This window comes from Jaculus jaculus, chromosome 1 (genome assembly GCF_020740685.1).
Source record: "Jaculus jaculus isolate mJacJac1 chromosome 1, mJacJac1.mat.Y.cur, whole genome shotgun sequence".
NCBI lineage: Eukaryota > Metazoa > Chordata > Mammalia > Rodentia > Dipodidae > Jaculus > Jaculus jaculus.
The window spans coordinates 89,335,828-89,351,160 of NC_059102.1; the positions used below are offsets into that span (position 1 = coordinate 89,335,828).

At 38.1% G+C, this 15,333-nt stretch overlaps 1 protein-coding gene across 2 annotated transcripts in view; it reads left to right on the forward strand.

Annotated features, from left to right (window-relative positions):
* Focad (focadhesin) overlaps window positions 1-15,333 on the forward strand; it is a 364,375-nt gene that overhangs the window by 303,793 nt on the left and 45,249 nt on the right. For both annotated transcript variants that reach the window (XM_004658412.2, XM_045146459.1), the window contains 4 exons: window positions 1,876-1,984; window positions 5,944-6,060; window positions 8,521-8,759; window positions 12,166-12,255. In XM_004658412.2, the coding sequence (XP_004658469.1) occupies window positions 1,876-1,984; window positions 5,944-6,060; window positions 8,521-8,759; window positions 12,166-12,255 (555 nt within the window). The remainder of the gene's footprint in view (window positions 1-1,875; window positions 1,985-5,943; window positions 6,061-8,520; window positions 8,760-12,165; window positions 12,256-15,333) is intronic.

The following is a 15,333-nucleotide window of genomic DNA, read 5'->3' on the forward strand; positions in this document are numbered from 1 at the left end:
GAAGGTGAAATTGAGCAGTAGTGACAAATGAGCAAGTGTGCAGAGCAGGTCATCAACTGAAGTATCCTAAGTGGGAGGAAGACAAAGAGGTAGATGAATTAGTAAATGGAGGGATCTGATGCCTAGACTCCCTTTGTTATGAACCAAGGGCAAAAATATAAGAATTACATGTTCATAGTAGCCTCTTAGCACTCACTGACTCACTTGTTTAGCTGTGCCTATGATCTGGAGGTAGATATTAGGCTTGCATGGGAATAGGACTGAAATCCTCCTTAGCCGCTGGGTTGGTTCTAGCACTGCACTGGTTGCAATCAGAATTAATGATCACACAAATAAAATGTTTTTTTATCGTTAATATTAGAAAACTCTCATTTGTGGCTAGGTGTGGTGAAAAGAAAAAGAAAACTATCATTTGGATGGTGCAGCAAGACAACTCTGAATTCAAATAGTCTCAAATGAGGTTGTTTTTCCTCTATCTTACCTGGGATCTCATTAGAGGGTTGGCTCTGAGGTTTCTGGATTCAGTATGCTAGGAGAAAAAGATGGGGGTAATTATGTCTGAGGAAAGCTGCTTTTTGTTAGCTGGAGGTGACATGTGCTGTCTGACCCTCTTCATAAGAAGCAGGGTCCAAGCCAGGTGTGGTAGCGCGCACCTTTAATCCCAGCACTTGGGAAGAAGAGGTAGGAGGATCGCCATGAGTTCGAGGCCACCCTGAGACTACATAGTGAATTCCAGATCAGCCTGGGCTACAGCGAGACCCTACACCCTACCTCGGATAAAGAGAAGAGCCAAAGTCCATCCTGTTCTGCTGTGCTCATTCACATGGTTATGTGTTATATTCACATGGTTATTCACTTGGTTATGTTTGCAGGATGTGAATAAATCTAAATTGACTAAAGATGACACAGAAGATGATAGGTTGTGAGATGTTACATCAGGTGGTGGGTCAAAAATGTCAAGAAGAGACTATGCGTGGTGGTGCATGTCTTTAATCCCAGCACTAGGGAGGCAAAAGTAAGAAGATGACTGTGAGTTCAAGGCCACCTTGGGACTACAGAGTGAGTTCCAGGTCAGCCTGGACTAGAGTGAGACCCTACCTTGGAAAAAAAAATTTAGGAAGAAGGAACTTAGAAATATGAGCATGATCCAGATGTGGTGGCACATACTTTTAGTCCCGGCACTTGGGAAGCAGAAGTAGGAGGATAGACATGAGTGCGAGGCCACTCTGAGACTACATAGTGAATTCCAGCTCAGCATGGGCTAGAATGAGACCCTATCTCAAAAAAACAAAAGGAAAAGCAAAGAAATATGAGTTTGGAATTTTTAATTTACACAAAGTCACACCAATTATACATTGGTAAAGAATGTTAAAATATCACCACAGCCATTACTGGCATCTAGGAATAAACATATGTGCTTTTTTTCTTTTTGGTTTTTCAAGGTGGGGTCTCGATGTAGCCCAGACTGACCTGGAATTCACTATATAGTCTTTGGATGGCCTCATACAGTGATCCTCCTAGCTCTGCTTCCCAGGTGCTTGGATTAAAGACATGTGCCACCATGCTTGGCAGCACAGAGAGTTTGAGAAAATGGGCATGCCAGGCCCTCTATCCCCTGCACGCAAACTCCAGATGCATGTGCCACTTTGTGCATCTGGCTTTATGTGGTTCTAGGGAATTAAACTCATGTTGTTAAGTTTTGTAGATAAGCACTTTAACTGCTGAGCCATCTCTCCAGCCCCAGACCTGTATTTTTAATGGGCTCTGTGCAGGAATGGAAGTGCTTTTTAACCTTGCCTGCCCTCCAATAATAGTCCTTTCTTTTCTGGTTAATGTCCTGAAGTCTTCTCCTGGAATCTTTTTCTTTTATAACAGGGAGAGCCCAGTGGTCAAAGGCAATGCACTATTAGCCTTAAGCAGCCTCGCTGTCATCGTGTCCAAACATGAAGCTAGCCTTTCTTCAGACTCTGATGGGGTCCTAGAGGTGAGTTAGGGGGATTTAAGCTTAGGAGACTTCGGTTATATCTCTTGAAGCCTTGTCTGGACTTATTAGAGATTAAATTCTGTGATTGCATCACCAAATTCTGCTACTTGATAAGCCCTACTGTCTTCCTGACTTTTGTTTGCTGCTTTTCTGTTTTGTTTTTTCCATCACAGTTAAGTGGTCATTTCCATTTGAAGGTGCCAATTTTATGCAACAGGGGTTGCCTTTTTGTGATTACATCAGTGGAAGCCAATTTTAGGAGGTTAACTAGGCCTACTGAAAATGAACAATGCTGTCAAGAAATGATAAATAAGCAGTATTTACAGATTGAAAAAATGTCCTTTCCATTTTAATTGTAGATGAAAATATCTACTCATTTTTGCAAAGCATTTATTTCTTAATTAAGCATGTGGAAAGCTGACCAATGTTCATTTCCAGTGTATTTTCTGAAATAATGCATATCTGTCAAAATAAAAAGACATGGTTTTGTTCTTGTTTTAAGCTCTATTACTGGTGGCTGTACTTATCTGAGGATGATAAGGCTTTGGAATAGCAGGGACCTATATTTAAATTTTATTACTCCCACATATTAGCTGTATTGCCTAATAGCAATCTCTCCTTTCAAAAATGCTTTCTCATCTATAAAATAAGGATCTCAGTACTTACCAAGTAGTATTATTGTCAAGATTAAACAAATTAATGTATAAAGCACAACAAATACTGAGCTCTCAATAATTACTATCATTAGCATCAGAGTCAACTTGGTTACTTCTTGCTGTGGGAGTCTGAGATTTCATTTAGCCCATCTCTCCTAAAGGAGTGTCTAAAGGGCCTTTTGTACTCTTTTGTTTGTGGTACTTAAACTCTTCATCCTTTCTCAGCCTCCCAAGGGCATGCACCACCACAGGTGTGCTCCTATACAGGTCAAGGTCACTGTGCAGCACCTAGCTAGTTCGCTGTGCAGCACCTAGCTTTGTACTCAATCTTTTCATGATGCTTTTTGCATGCACACAAATAACATCTGACTCATTAAAATAAAGAAGGTATTAGAAAGATAGAAGCCCATAGACTTAAACACAGAGCTTAAAGGCTGGTCTTGAGAAGGAAGCAGACACACAGATGGTTCAGTAATCCTGAAAGTAGATGCTAATACAATATCTCAGCCACTAGGATAGATCATATCCAGTCATCTGTTGTCCTTTCATCCTCTACTTGTAATTCAGAGATCCCCAATCCTGTGCCCGCTCTTTGGGTAATGTAAGATAGGCATCTTCACTGAGCAGTTAACCAAGCTCCATTATTAGAGAAGAGAACATTGCTCAAAAGGAATGATCACCAGTGAGCAAGAGAGCAGGTACTGCATGCCAAAAGCTACTCATGAACATTACATATGGAGAAAGGAAGTAGGACCACAGATTACTACAGGAATGATTAAATTATAGTTAGTAAATGTGAATATTTAACTTTGAACTAAGAACTTTGTTTTACTGATGAGAAAAATGAGGAATTAGTTCTTTTCTTGAAAATAGCCATGGAAACTAGATGTGGTGGTACACGTCTTTAATTCAAGCACTTGGGAGACAGAGGTAGTGTAACAGGAGATTGGAGTTCTGTGATGCTTTCTGGACCCCCAATCCCTGAGTTCATATCTGAAAACTAACCAAAGAATTGGCAATTCCAGATTTAAGAAAATGATTTTTAAAATGCTATATTTTATTCAGATCTTACAAAGGTTTGTGGAAGCAAGAAACCTGGAGGGTAAGTTAAGGAAGGTAAAGTGGGGAGAATAAAAATACACCACATGGAGCCCAAAAGCCTGTGTATGTCACATGTAGCCCAGGAGCCCATGTAAACAAACATGGATCTTAGAAAAAATAAAAGGAATTTTTTCTAAAAGTGTGCTTCCAAAATGATTAAAGGTGAAGACAGTAATAACAGATAAAAATGACTCTTCCGGTATCTTACCTATCTGAAGATACCTCCTTCCTCCCCCCCCTCCAAGAAAATGTTCTTGCCAGTTTCACAGACTGAGAAAGAGAAATGTCTGATTCTTTCTCCGTGGGTCCACAGGGGATATACTTTAGAATTTGTGCCACTATACCTGAACATACCTATACCAGGTATCCCAGCCAATGGCCTGAGCTTAGAGGAGAAATCCACCCACACCTGGGCAAGGTACACACTCAAGAGAGATCTAATTGAATGGGATGGGCAAGCACTAAATCCCATGATTGATGCAGGCATGGTGAGCTGAGATAGGGGTGGCGAGGGTGTGACATTCTAAGATCTCTCCCTTCAGCAACCATCCTGATCCTGCCTAGCTAAACTAGCTCTCTATTATAAAGCTCCCACATTTTCTCCTCTCATGAGAAGATACTCTAACTGCTGTAATGGTGTTTAGGGTTCCAGTAGGAAGAATGTCATGAGTTCAAGGCCTCCTTGAGACTACATAGTAAATTCAAGGCCAGCCTGGGCAACAGCAAGGCCCTACCTTGAAAACCAAAGATAAAATAGGTAAAACAATAAAATAAAATAAAATAAAGAACAAAGAAGAATAAATAGTCATGAGATACATTACCAGAGGCCATATGCTCAACAGATCTATAACCTGAAAAGTTAAAGCCTCTTTGTAAGATCTCATCCCCTTGGTTAGTTATAGCGAACTATTAACTTTATAGGGTATTTTTGGCCCAATAATAACTAGAATCTAGCTAAAAATTTGAGTTCTAGGTTCTTTACTTCCCTGCCCATACCACCTCTATTCCTACCACATTGAGAAGCTACACAGTCAAGATTTGATTTGGCTTTTTTGTTGTTATTATTGACCTTGCTTTTGGCTTTTACTCAATACAAACACAAGATATTATTATTTGACTGAAGTTGAATGTGTATGACAAATATATAAAGATCTTAAGATTAAGGTTTTGTTTGGCTGAAAGAATTAAAGTCCAAGAAAGTGTTCAAATCTGCATTTAACTTTATAATAAAGTGTTCCAGCTGAGTTACTGAGTGCTTTTGACCTCTGTTGTAATAAGTGACTTTTCTAGCTAAGGATCTCATACTTAGGTCAATATTGTCATAATTCCTAAAGGACTTAATCCTGTGGTAATTATAAGCACAAATGCTAGAAATGTTAATCAATCTATTGCAGGCTGACTGCCTCCTGTGTTATAATAAGTCATAACATTGAGAAATTTTAAATTGCTTCTTTTGCACATCTCTCTGGATTAGTTAATTTCTTGATTCTGTAGTGAAATACCTAAGAAACAACTGAGAGTTTGTTTTGGCTTACAGTTTTAAGGTAGCAGTCATCATGACAGGGAAGGTGTGGCAGCATGAACGTGAGTCAGCTCTTCACATCCAGTTCACAGTGAGGAAGAAGAGAGTGATGAATGCTTAAGCTCAGCTTGCTCTCTCGTTTTTCTGCATTCAGGGACAGGCAGCCCATAGCATCATGCTGCCCATATTGAGGGTGTGTCTTTCCACCTTGGATAATCTGGAAGCCTCACAGACATGCCCAGAGATTTTGCTTCCATGGTGATTCTAAATCCTGTCAAATTAACAACTCAGATTCATCATCACACTCCCTTCTGCATTATTTTCCCAGTACTTCATTGAACAGAGGCAAGCCTATGATAGCTTTGGCTATTTTCCCACTTCTGCTAAGCCTTGCACAGGAAGTCAATCTTACTCAGGCATAGTTGAGATTGTGTATCAGTCACATATCTACTCACCTCATGTAGTCCAAGCAGCTGACATTTATTTTGTTTTATTTTATTTTTTTGTTTTGGTCTTTTAAAGTAGTCTCGCTCTAGCACAGGCTGACCTGGAATTCACAATGTAGTCTCAGTAGTGTTGCATTATTTAATGCAAAAGAGGGTTGTACTCTGGATGTCAAAGTAACATTTAGATTTGTTTTCTTTCCTCCATTATTAACTCATGTTGTTCTTCATCTGTAGGCTCAGCCTAATTTCCTTCCAGTGAAAGACTGGGTTTCCATGGTACTTAATACTCTCCTGGTCATTGTGGATAGTCATTACCAGCCCAGAGGACAACTTTTCTCCTGCTTTTATCATGTAAGTGTAAGAGATACAAGATGACCAGAAAAGACACAGGTTGACTCTTCTAACATCAGTTCTTCATGTGAAATCCATAGTGGAATCATTCTCAGTTCCAGTTGTAGGTTAGTGTGTGTATTCAGGGTTGAGGTCTACATTTATAGAATAATTGGTCCTTTTAATATTTCTGGACTTTTGGTCCATATTTGTAAAGTGAATGGAATGAACACTATCCTCTGTAATGACTGAAGCCTTAGTGCCACCATATATTAGTTTTCGACTGATGACATGACAGTTAACCTTTATCATTCTTATTTCTTTTGCTTATAAAACAAAGTAAAGGGCTGGAGAGATGGCTTAGCGGTTAAGTGCTTGCCTGTGAAGCCTAAGGACCCCGGTTTGAGGCTCGGTTCCCCAGGTCCCACGTTAGCCAGATGCACAAGGGGGTGCACGCATCTGGAGTTCGTTTGCAGAGGCTGGAAGCCCTGGCACACCCATTCTCTCTCTCCCTCTATCTGTCTTTCTCTCTGTGTCTGTCGCTCTCAAATAAATAATAAATAAATTAAAAAAAAAAAAACAAAGTAAAAATTAACACTTTGTGGTGTTTTTCTGACTTACTCAAAGATTGCAAGGATGAAATTATTTAAGTTATATAAAAATTGTTTGAAAACAGTGATATTCTGTAAATACAGAGTTATCCTGTCAGTCATATACAAGCACCAACCCACATCTTTCTCAGTCTTCATGCTGATTATTCCAGTACTTAAAGGAAGATTTTTTTAAAAAAATATACTGTTTTGTTTACTGCCCCATATTTGGGTCGTACAGTGTACTCATTACTTCAACAGTATAGAATTATTTTGGTGCTACCCTATCAGTATTCATTATTTAGGAAATTATTATGATCATGGGACATCCAGCTGGCAGAGGATTTGAACACGTGATTTGAATGAAAATATAATCCAGATTCTGAACTGTTGCTAAGATCATAAATTTAGCTTGAAATCCATTGCCTCTCTGTTCTCTGTAAGTTTTGTATGCCTCTGTCCTCCTGCTGTTGGGAGGACTTGGTATGTTTTCATTTGGGGCTTAGGGTATGAGGCTAGCATTTTAACAATATTTCAGAAGCACTATAACTTGACAGATAATGTAGAATTAAGTTGAAAAGGAGATTTTGCCCAAAGAAGAAATCTCTGTATGATGGCTTGCTTAACTTGTTGAGAAGTCTTTTGTATGGAATCTTTTGTAGTAACTCTTGTGTAGACATTCACTGGAACAGGATGTTATATTAGATTTCTAATCATTCTACTTAGTTTTTGCAAGCCAAGAGTAAAGCCTCTTCATTAACCAGCATGGAGTTGCCTCCTCTTACCTTTGTGATTTTACATTGTTACACATTTAAAGCCCTGTTTCAAAAGTCACTTCCTTTGTTTCCTGTGCCCTAGCAGCTAAGTCATTTTGAGCAACATTTTCATTTCAAAAGTTTTGTATTAACTTAGAGTGTAATGTTGTTCTTGTTTGATTTTGATCCTCAAAGTACTGGAGCTTAGTGAGTGAATAGGCATAGAATTCAAACACATTTTAGCATTCTCTGACTTCCAGGGACAACATTGCCTTTATGGCCTGTCTGAAAATTTAAAATGGATAATAGTGAGGAATGATCAATGGGCTTTCTTCCCCACTTGAGACAAATTTATAAATGTATATGTCTAGTAGAGCTGTCTAACATGGGGTTCTTATAGAAGTTTTTCATATTCAGCTGCCCTGTCATTTTATTAGAGCTGTTATTCATTTCTTTTTCCCATAGTTACATATAGGAAGGAGTATGTAGAGCTCTTGGTTTCATTTTGAATAGCTGGTTATTGCTTTGTAACCAGAGGGTTTTAGGGTTTCAACTTCCTTTTTAATTAAAAGGAATTAACCCCCTGGAGGAAATAATCCATCTACTGGGAAGTGTTCCCACCAAACATTTTGGGAGATGTGCCAATAGATCCTTGTGTTAAACTCCCACTTGTTTCTCTATACTAAATGTAAATTCTTGCTCTCCTCTCGCCTGTTATCATTTCTGGAAATGTCTTAGCTTTCTAGGCACTTGTTATGTGGTTTGGTAGCTTATCCAGGTTCAGATAGCTTCATGTTGATTTTGCAATATATACATACATGTGGGTTTTTAAAAAAACATTGAAAGTATTTCAGCAAGAGAATCCACAAGTTCTAAATATAGACATTTATACTTTATTTTTTTTTTCATTTCAATGAACTCTGTTAACAGGTAATTTAGTAATTAATTGTTTCATTGACTGAAAACAGAATGTATAGCAAACACATTTAGGGTTTTTTTCTGCTGTTTTTGTATTTGGGGGCTGAGGCACATTTAAGAAAAGCTTGGATTGTGGTGACATGCTTCGTGACAACCATGTTTCCTTCATGTTTTGAACAAAAGGCTAACCCCTGTATTCTTGCTTTGCCATGTCCTAGAAGTCCTATTCTGGTGAACACACAGCGAGTGCCATTGCCCGTTCTGCTGCCGCCACGGCTTTGTCTCTCCTTGCACCAGTTTTCATTGTCTCTTGCAAAGAGAAGGTTGAGGAAATCCTGAACATGCTGACTGCTAGGTTACCTGGGAGACCAAGTGCTGATGAGTCTCAAGCCGTGCAAATCCACATGGGCCTTGCTTTGGGGATGTTTCTCTCTCGCCTGTGTGAAGAGAAACTCAGGTATAATTTATTAAAATATTTCTGCTTTTCCTCAATGTGATTTAAGTGAAGTATTTTAAACACACACACACACACACATTTAAGCATTGTATCTGAGCAATATGTGGTTGCCAAAGTTTTTGAGATGGGCAGATAGATCCTTTGTTCTCCTTTATGAGTGGATCTGTCTATCAGAAATACCATCGTGTAGCCAGGAGTGGTGGCACACGCCTTTAATCCCAGCACTTGGGAGGCAGAGGCAGGAGGATCACTGTGAGTTTGAAGCCAGCCTAAGACCATATAGGAAATTCCAGGTCATCCTGGGCCAGAGTGAGACCCTATCTTGAAAAAAACCAAAAACGAAGAAAAGAAAAGAAAAAAAAAATACCACTATGTAGACATTAATGTATTTTAAGGGTTACTGGTCATGTGATTGGTTATTTGAAAATGATCTTGAGCTAGATGAAAGCCCTAAGTATATCTGTATAATAAGTAACATACATGAAAGTCTGTAATAAGTAAGGCTTCTTTGTTCTCTCTTGTTTGTATAATTGCTGATCTTTTATTGATATCTGTATAATGGGAGGAAATGATTGAGACATCCCTTGTGCCAGAGGGATTGGAATCACAAATCATCTGAGAACTGCAAGTACCCCGCTTTAAATACTGTTTCTATCCTGTGCCCTAGTTACATTTAATAATCTTTAAAGAGTCTTAATCTGTGCATATCATATGGGGTGTTTTATTCCATGTGGTTGTTCATTTTTGTACTTCTAGCTTTACCCTTGAATGGAGCTAATAGAATATGAAAAGCCCATGTGGAAAATTCCAGTAAATGGGCAAGTTTTTCTGTGCATTGATTGATCTCTTTTTTTGTCCATACTGTTATGTATTTTATACCAAACCTTGGAATTTTTATATCCAAATTGACTTTAGTGTGATCCAAGATGAGTATTTGGTGACCATGAGTATTTTGATGCCAGTGAGTTGGAAGTTAGCCCCATTTTCCTGCACTGGAAAAATAGACAGTAGGGAGAGGCAGCTGGCTAAGATGTCAGATGTCCTTAAATTTGTTGGTAAGTAGCAATTAGTTTTCAAAAGTCCAAACCAGTGTTGTGGATAAAATGGATGTTATTAAGCCATATCTATGCTGCAGTTTGAAAGTGGTGGTTAAGTTTGTGTTTGAAATTTATGTCACTATGTGAATGTGATGTGTGAAACTTTTATGAAAATTGCTGTCGATCTGAGGAAGTGGTCTATTTCAAATGATCATTTTTAGCTTCTGAAAGCATGTCAGCTATTGGGGATGGCTGCCTTACTTTTTGCCTAGAACATTATTATGTTGTCCACTAACAATTCTACACATAGGCATGGTTCTTGATGTGAACAACAACAACAAAAAAATTGCTCCTTACATGGGCATTGATCAGTGTTTTGTGTAGGTGGTAGGACATAAAGTCTTTTTAAAGACTTAAAATTTCAATGTCATTTTTGTCCCTCGTTGCTACTGTTAAAAGTGGCAGTCTCCCTACCACTTGTGTTCAGACTGGTCTCCTCTCAGTATCTTGTCAAGCAACATGTTTTACAACTAAAAATAAATCATGGCAGTTCAATTTTAGGCCATTCATTTCACCCTATACTGGCTCGGGCTCCCATCTTCATTAACGTAGGATGAGGTGCTTGTGGCTTTAGGACTGACAGATTTGCACTGAGGGTAAATTTAATCATACTGTCTGGAAAACCCTGTGATAACCTCCACCACACACACACACACACACACACACACACACACACACACAATTTTCCGTCAGTCCTAGATTTCCCTCCACTCCTCTCTCATGTCTTTAAATTTGTACCTAAAGAAGTCCTTGGAAAATACACCAGGAAGCTCTTCTCATAGCTGAGCACCTATAGAATGTCTGCAGACTTTAACCTTGCCTAATAGCATTCATTCTTTTTCTCTGTGACTTGATATTGTAAAATTTAATCTATAATTATCTATGGCGCCCATGTGTTGAGGAGAGGCAGACAAATTAGAAATATTTCCTTTTTATATCAGTAGATACTTCACTAGGTAATTACAACACCACCAGATGATTATTGGAGAAAGTTTCCTTTTTCTAAAATAAAGGTACGTATCTTGAGGACAACGTGGAATAATATATATCAAGTAAATGGCCCAAAATGACCCTGTTATAGGACAAAAGTCAGAAAATATTAGTCCTCACACAGTGAAAAATCACTTTGTAGAAGAGAATTATCACAATCAACCTGATTTATGTTTTTTCCAGAATTTAAATTCCAGTCTGGGGTTTATTCAGAAAAATATATTATGCCAAGTTTCTTTCTTCTGTTATAATCTCTAGAGGACAAATATGATCTTGTTAGCATTTGTTTAGCATATGTAAGTATATTTTATTGCAAAGAACACCTCTAACAGAATTTATGGAGTTAATGCTGTTAAGTATGTGTGAGCATGTGCATTTCTCTGTGTCTGTTTGTCTATCAGTCAGTTAGTGCTTCTCTCATGCCAAAATATAATCCATTTGGGGTAGCATTGCTGTAGTGTTGGTTTAGTGGCTGTTATTTAAAGTATTCTGTGGCTGGTTAGCATTTCTGGGCTGGGTTCCTCCCAGCATGATCTGAGGAACTGGCAAGGGAGCTGAGAGGTCTGCACCCCTGAGTACCAAGTATTGGTGATGAAGCCTTCACTGGACGTGAGAAAGTGGCCACCACCCTCCTTCTGAGTTTTGGTTTTATGCAAGTCTTATTTCTCATTAAGGCCATTATGAAAACCACACGAGGGAGGGCAGTGGTCTCGTATGCAGAAGCCAGCCCAGGGGCTAGAGTTGAAGGGTTCCCTCTCTCCACATACTGTTGCAACCAGTAAAGCATGCTTGTACCATTACACACACACACATTATTGTGTAAAAAAAAAAAAAAAATTTAAGGCTAGAGATTTTTTATTTATAAAAAATATTTAAGTAAAAGAATGGAGCTAATATAACCTATTCAACTGAAACATGAAATCAGAAGCAGTGGCCTTTATAAAAAAGAGACTTGGAAAGAACATTGATGATAGGTTATTAAATATTCTACAAAAAATAACTTTCCCATTCTTAGGAATACTTGAAATTATGACTTTGGTTTTTATTTTTCAATCATTTGAACATTGAACATAATGAAAAAACATTTTAAGGGCTTACTGGTTTGCAAGTGGTTATGTTCTTCAGAGACCTAATTATTGAATAATTTTTCGGACTTAATTTCTCTGTGTATAAAATAAGCCACCAATATTGCTACTTTTAATTTCCTGTAAAGAAATGCTGACATTTCCAGTGTAATATCAACAACAAATATTTGATATAACATACTTAGAACAGTTGAATGGTTATTTATAACTCCTTCCCTCTTCATCATTATCTAGTGATATATCTGGGCAGCAGATGAACCTTCTTCTGATGAAGTCTTTGGATGCTCTGGAAAACTGCTGTTTCGATGCTAGTCTTGAACACAAGTATGTTGTTTCTCCTCTCTAATAGATACTTAGAGTTGTTTCCACTCTGCTGTCAGTCTTGAACTCTATGCTGAAATATTCAGAGATCTGATCTTAAACTCCTTTGCAGAGAGTACTCAGCAATAATAATTTAAAAACTTGTCATTAAAGTTCACTTGTTCTAAAACCATGTTTTAGCAATGGAGGGACTGCTTAAATGCAAAGCAACAAATATCATACTTTGGCTCTTGTCATATGAGGTACATATCTGAGGACCAGGATGCCTGACTTAATCTTCCAAGGTTAAGATCAGTTGAGATCATTTGAACTCTTTTGGGATAAGGCAAGCTCTGACTAATGATACATACTTCCTTATAAATCCACTTTGCTAAGGCATCAAAATGAAAACCAGCATTTGTTTTCCACTGTAACTCCATTTATGAATGTCATGCTTTTTAAGAAGTTTTGTCTTTAAATTTAAATCTTTATCTTTATTTTTTCATTCTAGTATTGAAAAATATGAGATAATCAGAAAAGAATGACTTAAAAATAGTAGGATAGGGCTGGAGAGATGGCTTAGTAGTTAAGCACTTGCCTGTTTAACCCAAGAACCCCAGTTTGAGGCTTGATTCCCCAGGACCCACGTTAGCCAGATGCACAAGGGGATGCATGTGTCTGGAGTTCTTTTGCAGTGGCTGGAAGCCCTGGCTCACCCATTCTCTCTCTCTCTCTCTCTCTCTCCTTCTCCCTCTCTCTCTCTCTTTCTCTCTCTCTCTCTCTCTCTCTCGTCTCGTCTCTCTCTGCCTCCTCGCCTCCTCCTCTCTGTCACTCTCAAAAAATAAACAAAACAATTTAAAAAATAGGATATATAATCATTTAGTTACACATCTAATGTAAAAGCTCAGGTTTGACTTCTTTGTGGTTCATTGCTTCTAGAAAACAATGGATTATAAGTGGTATGCTCTCATTTATTGGTTCATTTACCTTTTGCTACTGTTAAATTTTAATTTTTACTGTTAAATTAGTATTTACATTGTGCTGAACCTGTAAGTATAGACAAAAGAATAAATAAAATGGTAACACATATGAAAGAAAACTGTACAAATAATTTAATCATGAATAAATTTTTAAAAGTCCATCTAGCAATGGGCATTTAAGAAATCTTAACCACATGCAGGCTAAGATCAATTAGGAACCATTAATACCCAGTTTATCAAGAAGTTAATTCTTTAAGGGTCAAGTGACATCTTAAGAGTGTGCTGTGGGAGCCAGAGAGATGGCTCAGTGGGTTATCCCAGCACCCACATAAAAAGTGGGCAGGTGAGAAATGAGCTAGAAATAAGAGCTAATATGATTTAAAAGTAGTTTTAAAAGTAGTGATTAACTGTATCAGACCCTGCTTCAAAGGATAGTGGTGTGCTCCCTACACACAGAGACACATGCACACAGTATGTGCCGGTGTAAGTATGGGAAGAGTGTGATGGCACATGTGTATGAAGTGTTTGAATATAGAAAATTAATATAGAAAACTGGGGCAGGGGATAGGACATTTATTTGCCTATTATTTGTGTCAAATGAAGAGTTAAGACTTTGAGTCTAATACATGTTTTGGTGTTGTTCTCTTTTACAGGTATGATCTCTCTCTCATTCTCTCCCTCCCTCTCTCTTCTCCAAGGTGTTATGCCTCATTATAGCTTAGTATATTTGAAAGTTAGGGGGGAAATTTGCACTTAAAATGCTGCAAACTTTCAAACTGGAACAATCAACAATGACAGATTGTTCACATTCACTTTCAGGAAAGTTTTCATGACTGAATTAACCATGTTATAGATGTTTATGCCCTTAAAAACTGTACATGTGTCAGCATACTGAATTTAAAATTTACTTTGTGATTAATAATATCCTCATTTCTTCATTTGTACCTTCCTTTTTGATCCTTGCCTTTTTAGTGAGAAAACTATATTGGGAAGAGGGAAAGGTGAACCAGGACAGGGAATTAGTCCTACAGAGGAGATTAGATGCTAGTCATCATAAACTCCCTGTGCATTTAAGGAAAACATATTGGTCTGTTAGAACCCACTGACATGCTCAGGCTCTTGAGAAACCTTCCTCCACACCATGCACACCACTGTTATTCCTGCAGGTAATGCAGCTAAGTGTTTTCTCATTGCTTATGTTTTGAAGGTTTCAGCCTTATGGACATAGATCTGTCTTGGTCTCAGGTGCATGTCAAACTTACTGAGCAGCTGCATACTGTACTAAGCATTCTATACCTGTTTACTCCTGTAGTCCAGTCCAGATCACAACCTAAATATGATTTAAAAAGCAGGAATCTTCATCAGGTTGGGGTATAGGTGAAGAGGTAAGAGGTAAATCTCTGATAAGAGATATTTTTCAAAAATAACATACTTCATAAAGGCAGAGCTCAGAAAGGAACCTAGATCACTTGACTTCAAAGCTGTTTTTCTTTCTCTTGCTTAGTACAGTGTGGAAAACACATTTGAACAGGAAAAAAAAATGCAATTTTCCTTTTGACTGCATGGAAATTTTTTGTTTTTGTTGTTGTTCAGTCATGCAAGTGTTGCCCACCATTTTTTTTAAAAATCCTTTTTACTGTTTTTCCTAGCTGCCAATGCCTGGTGCCTAGTATAAAGTATTTATTCCTCTATCTAGTGAAATTGCAGGAGTCTAGGGCAGTCCACCTTCCAGTGAAATAGTGGAAGCATTACTAGGAGGTGGTTAATAGATCTGGGAGCATGCTACCTCAAGTGATAGAATTCACCCAGGGTAAATTCACCATGCTTCTCTGATTTAATGGAAGAATTCCTGCTGAGAAAACCAAGAACCTTGGCTGGTTGACTGGCTATCTTGTGGTCCTGTTGCTAACGTTTTGCTGCCACCAAGTGGTCCTTTATTAGCCATTGCAGTCCTCATAGTCTTAGCTCATGCTATCATCCATCAATGACCTGAGCTTTGGTTAATTACTATTGAGCTTTTACAAATACAATAACATTTGTATAGTACTTTGTAAAGGGCAAAGTGCTATACAAATGTTAACTGTTATTAGAACTAATTGTTAGATGGTTTGTACCTAATCTA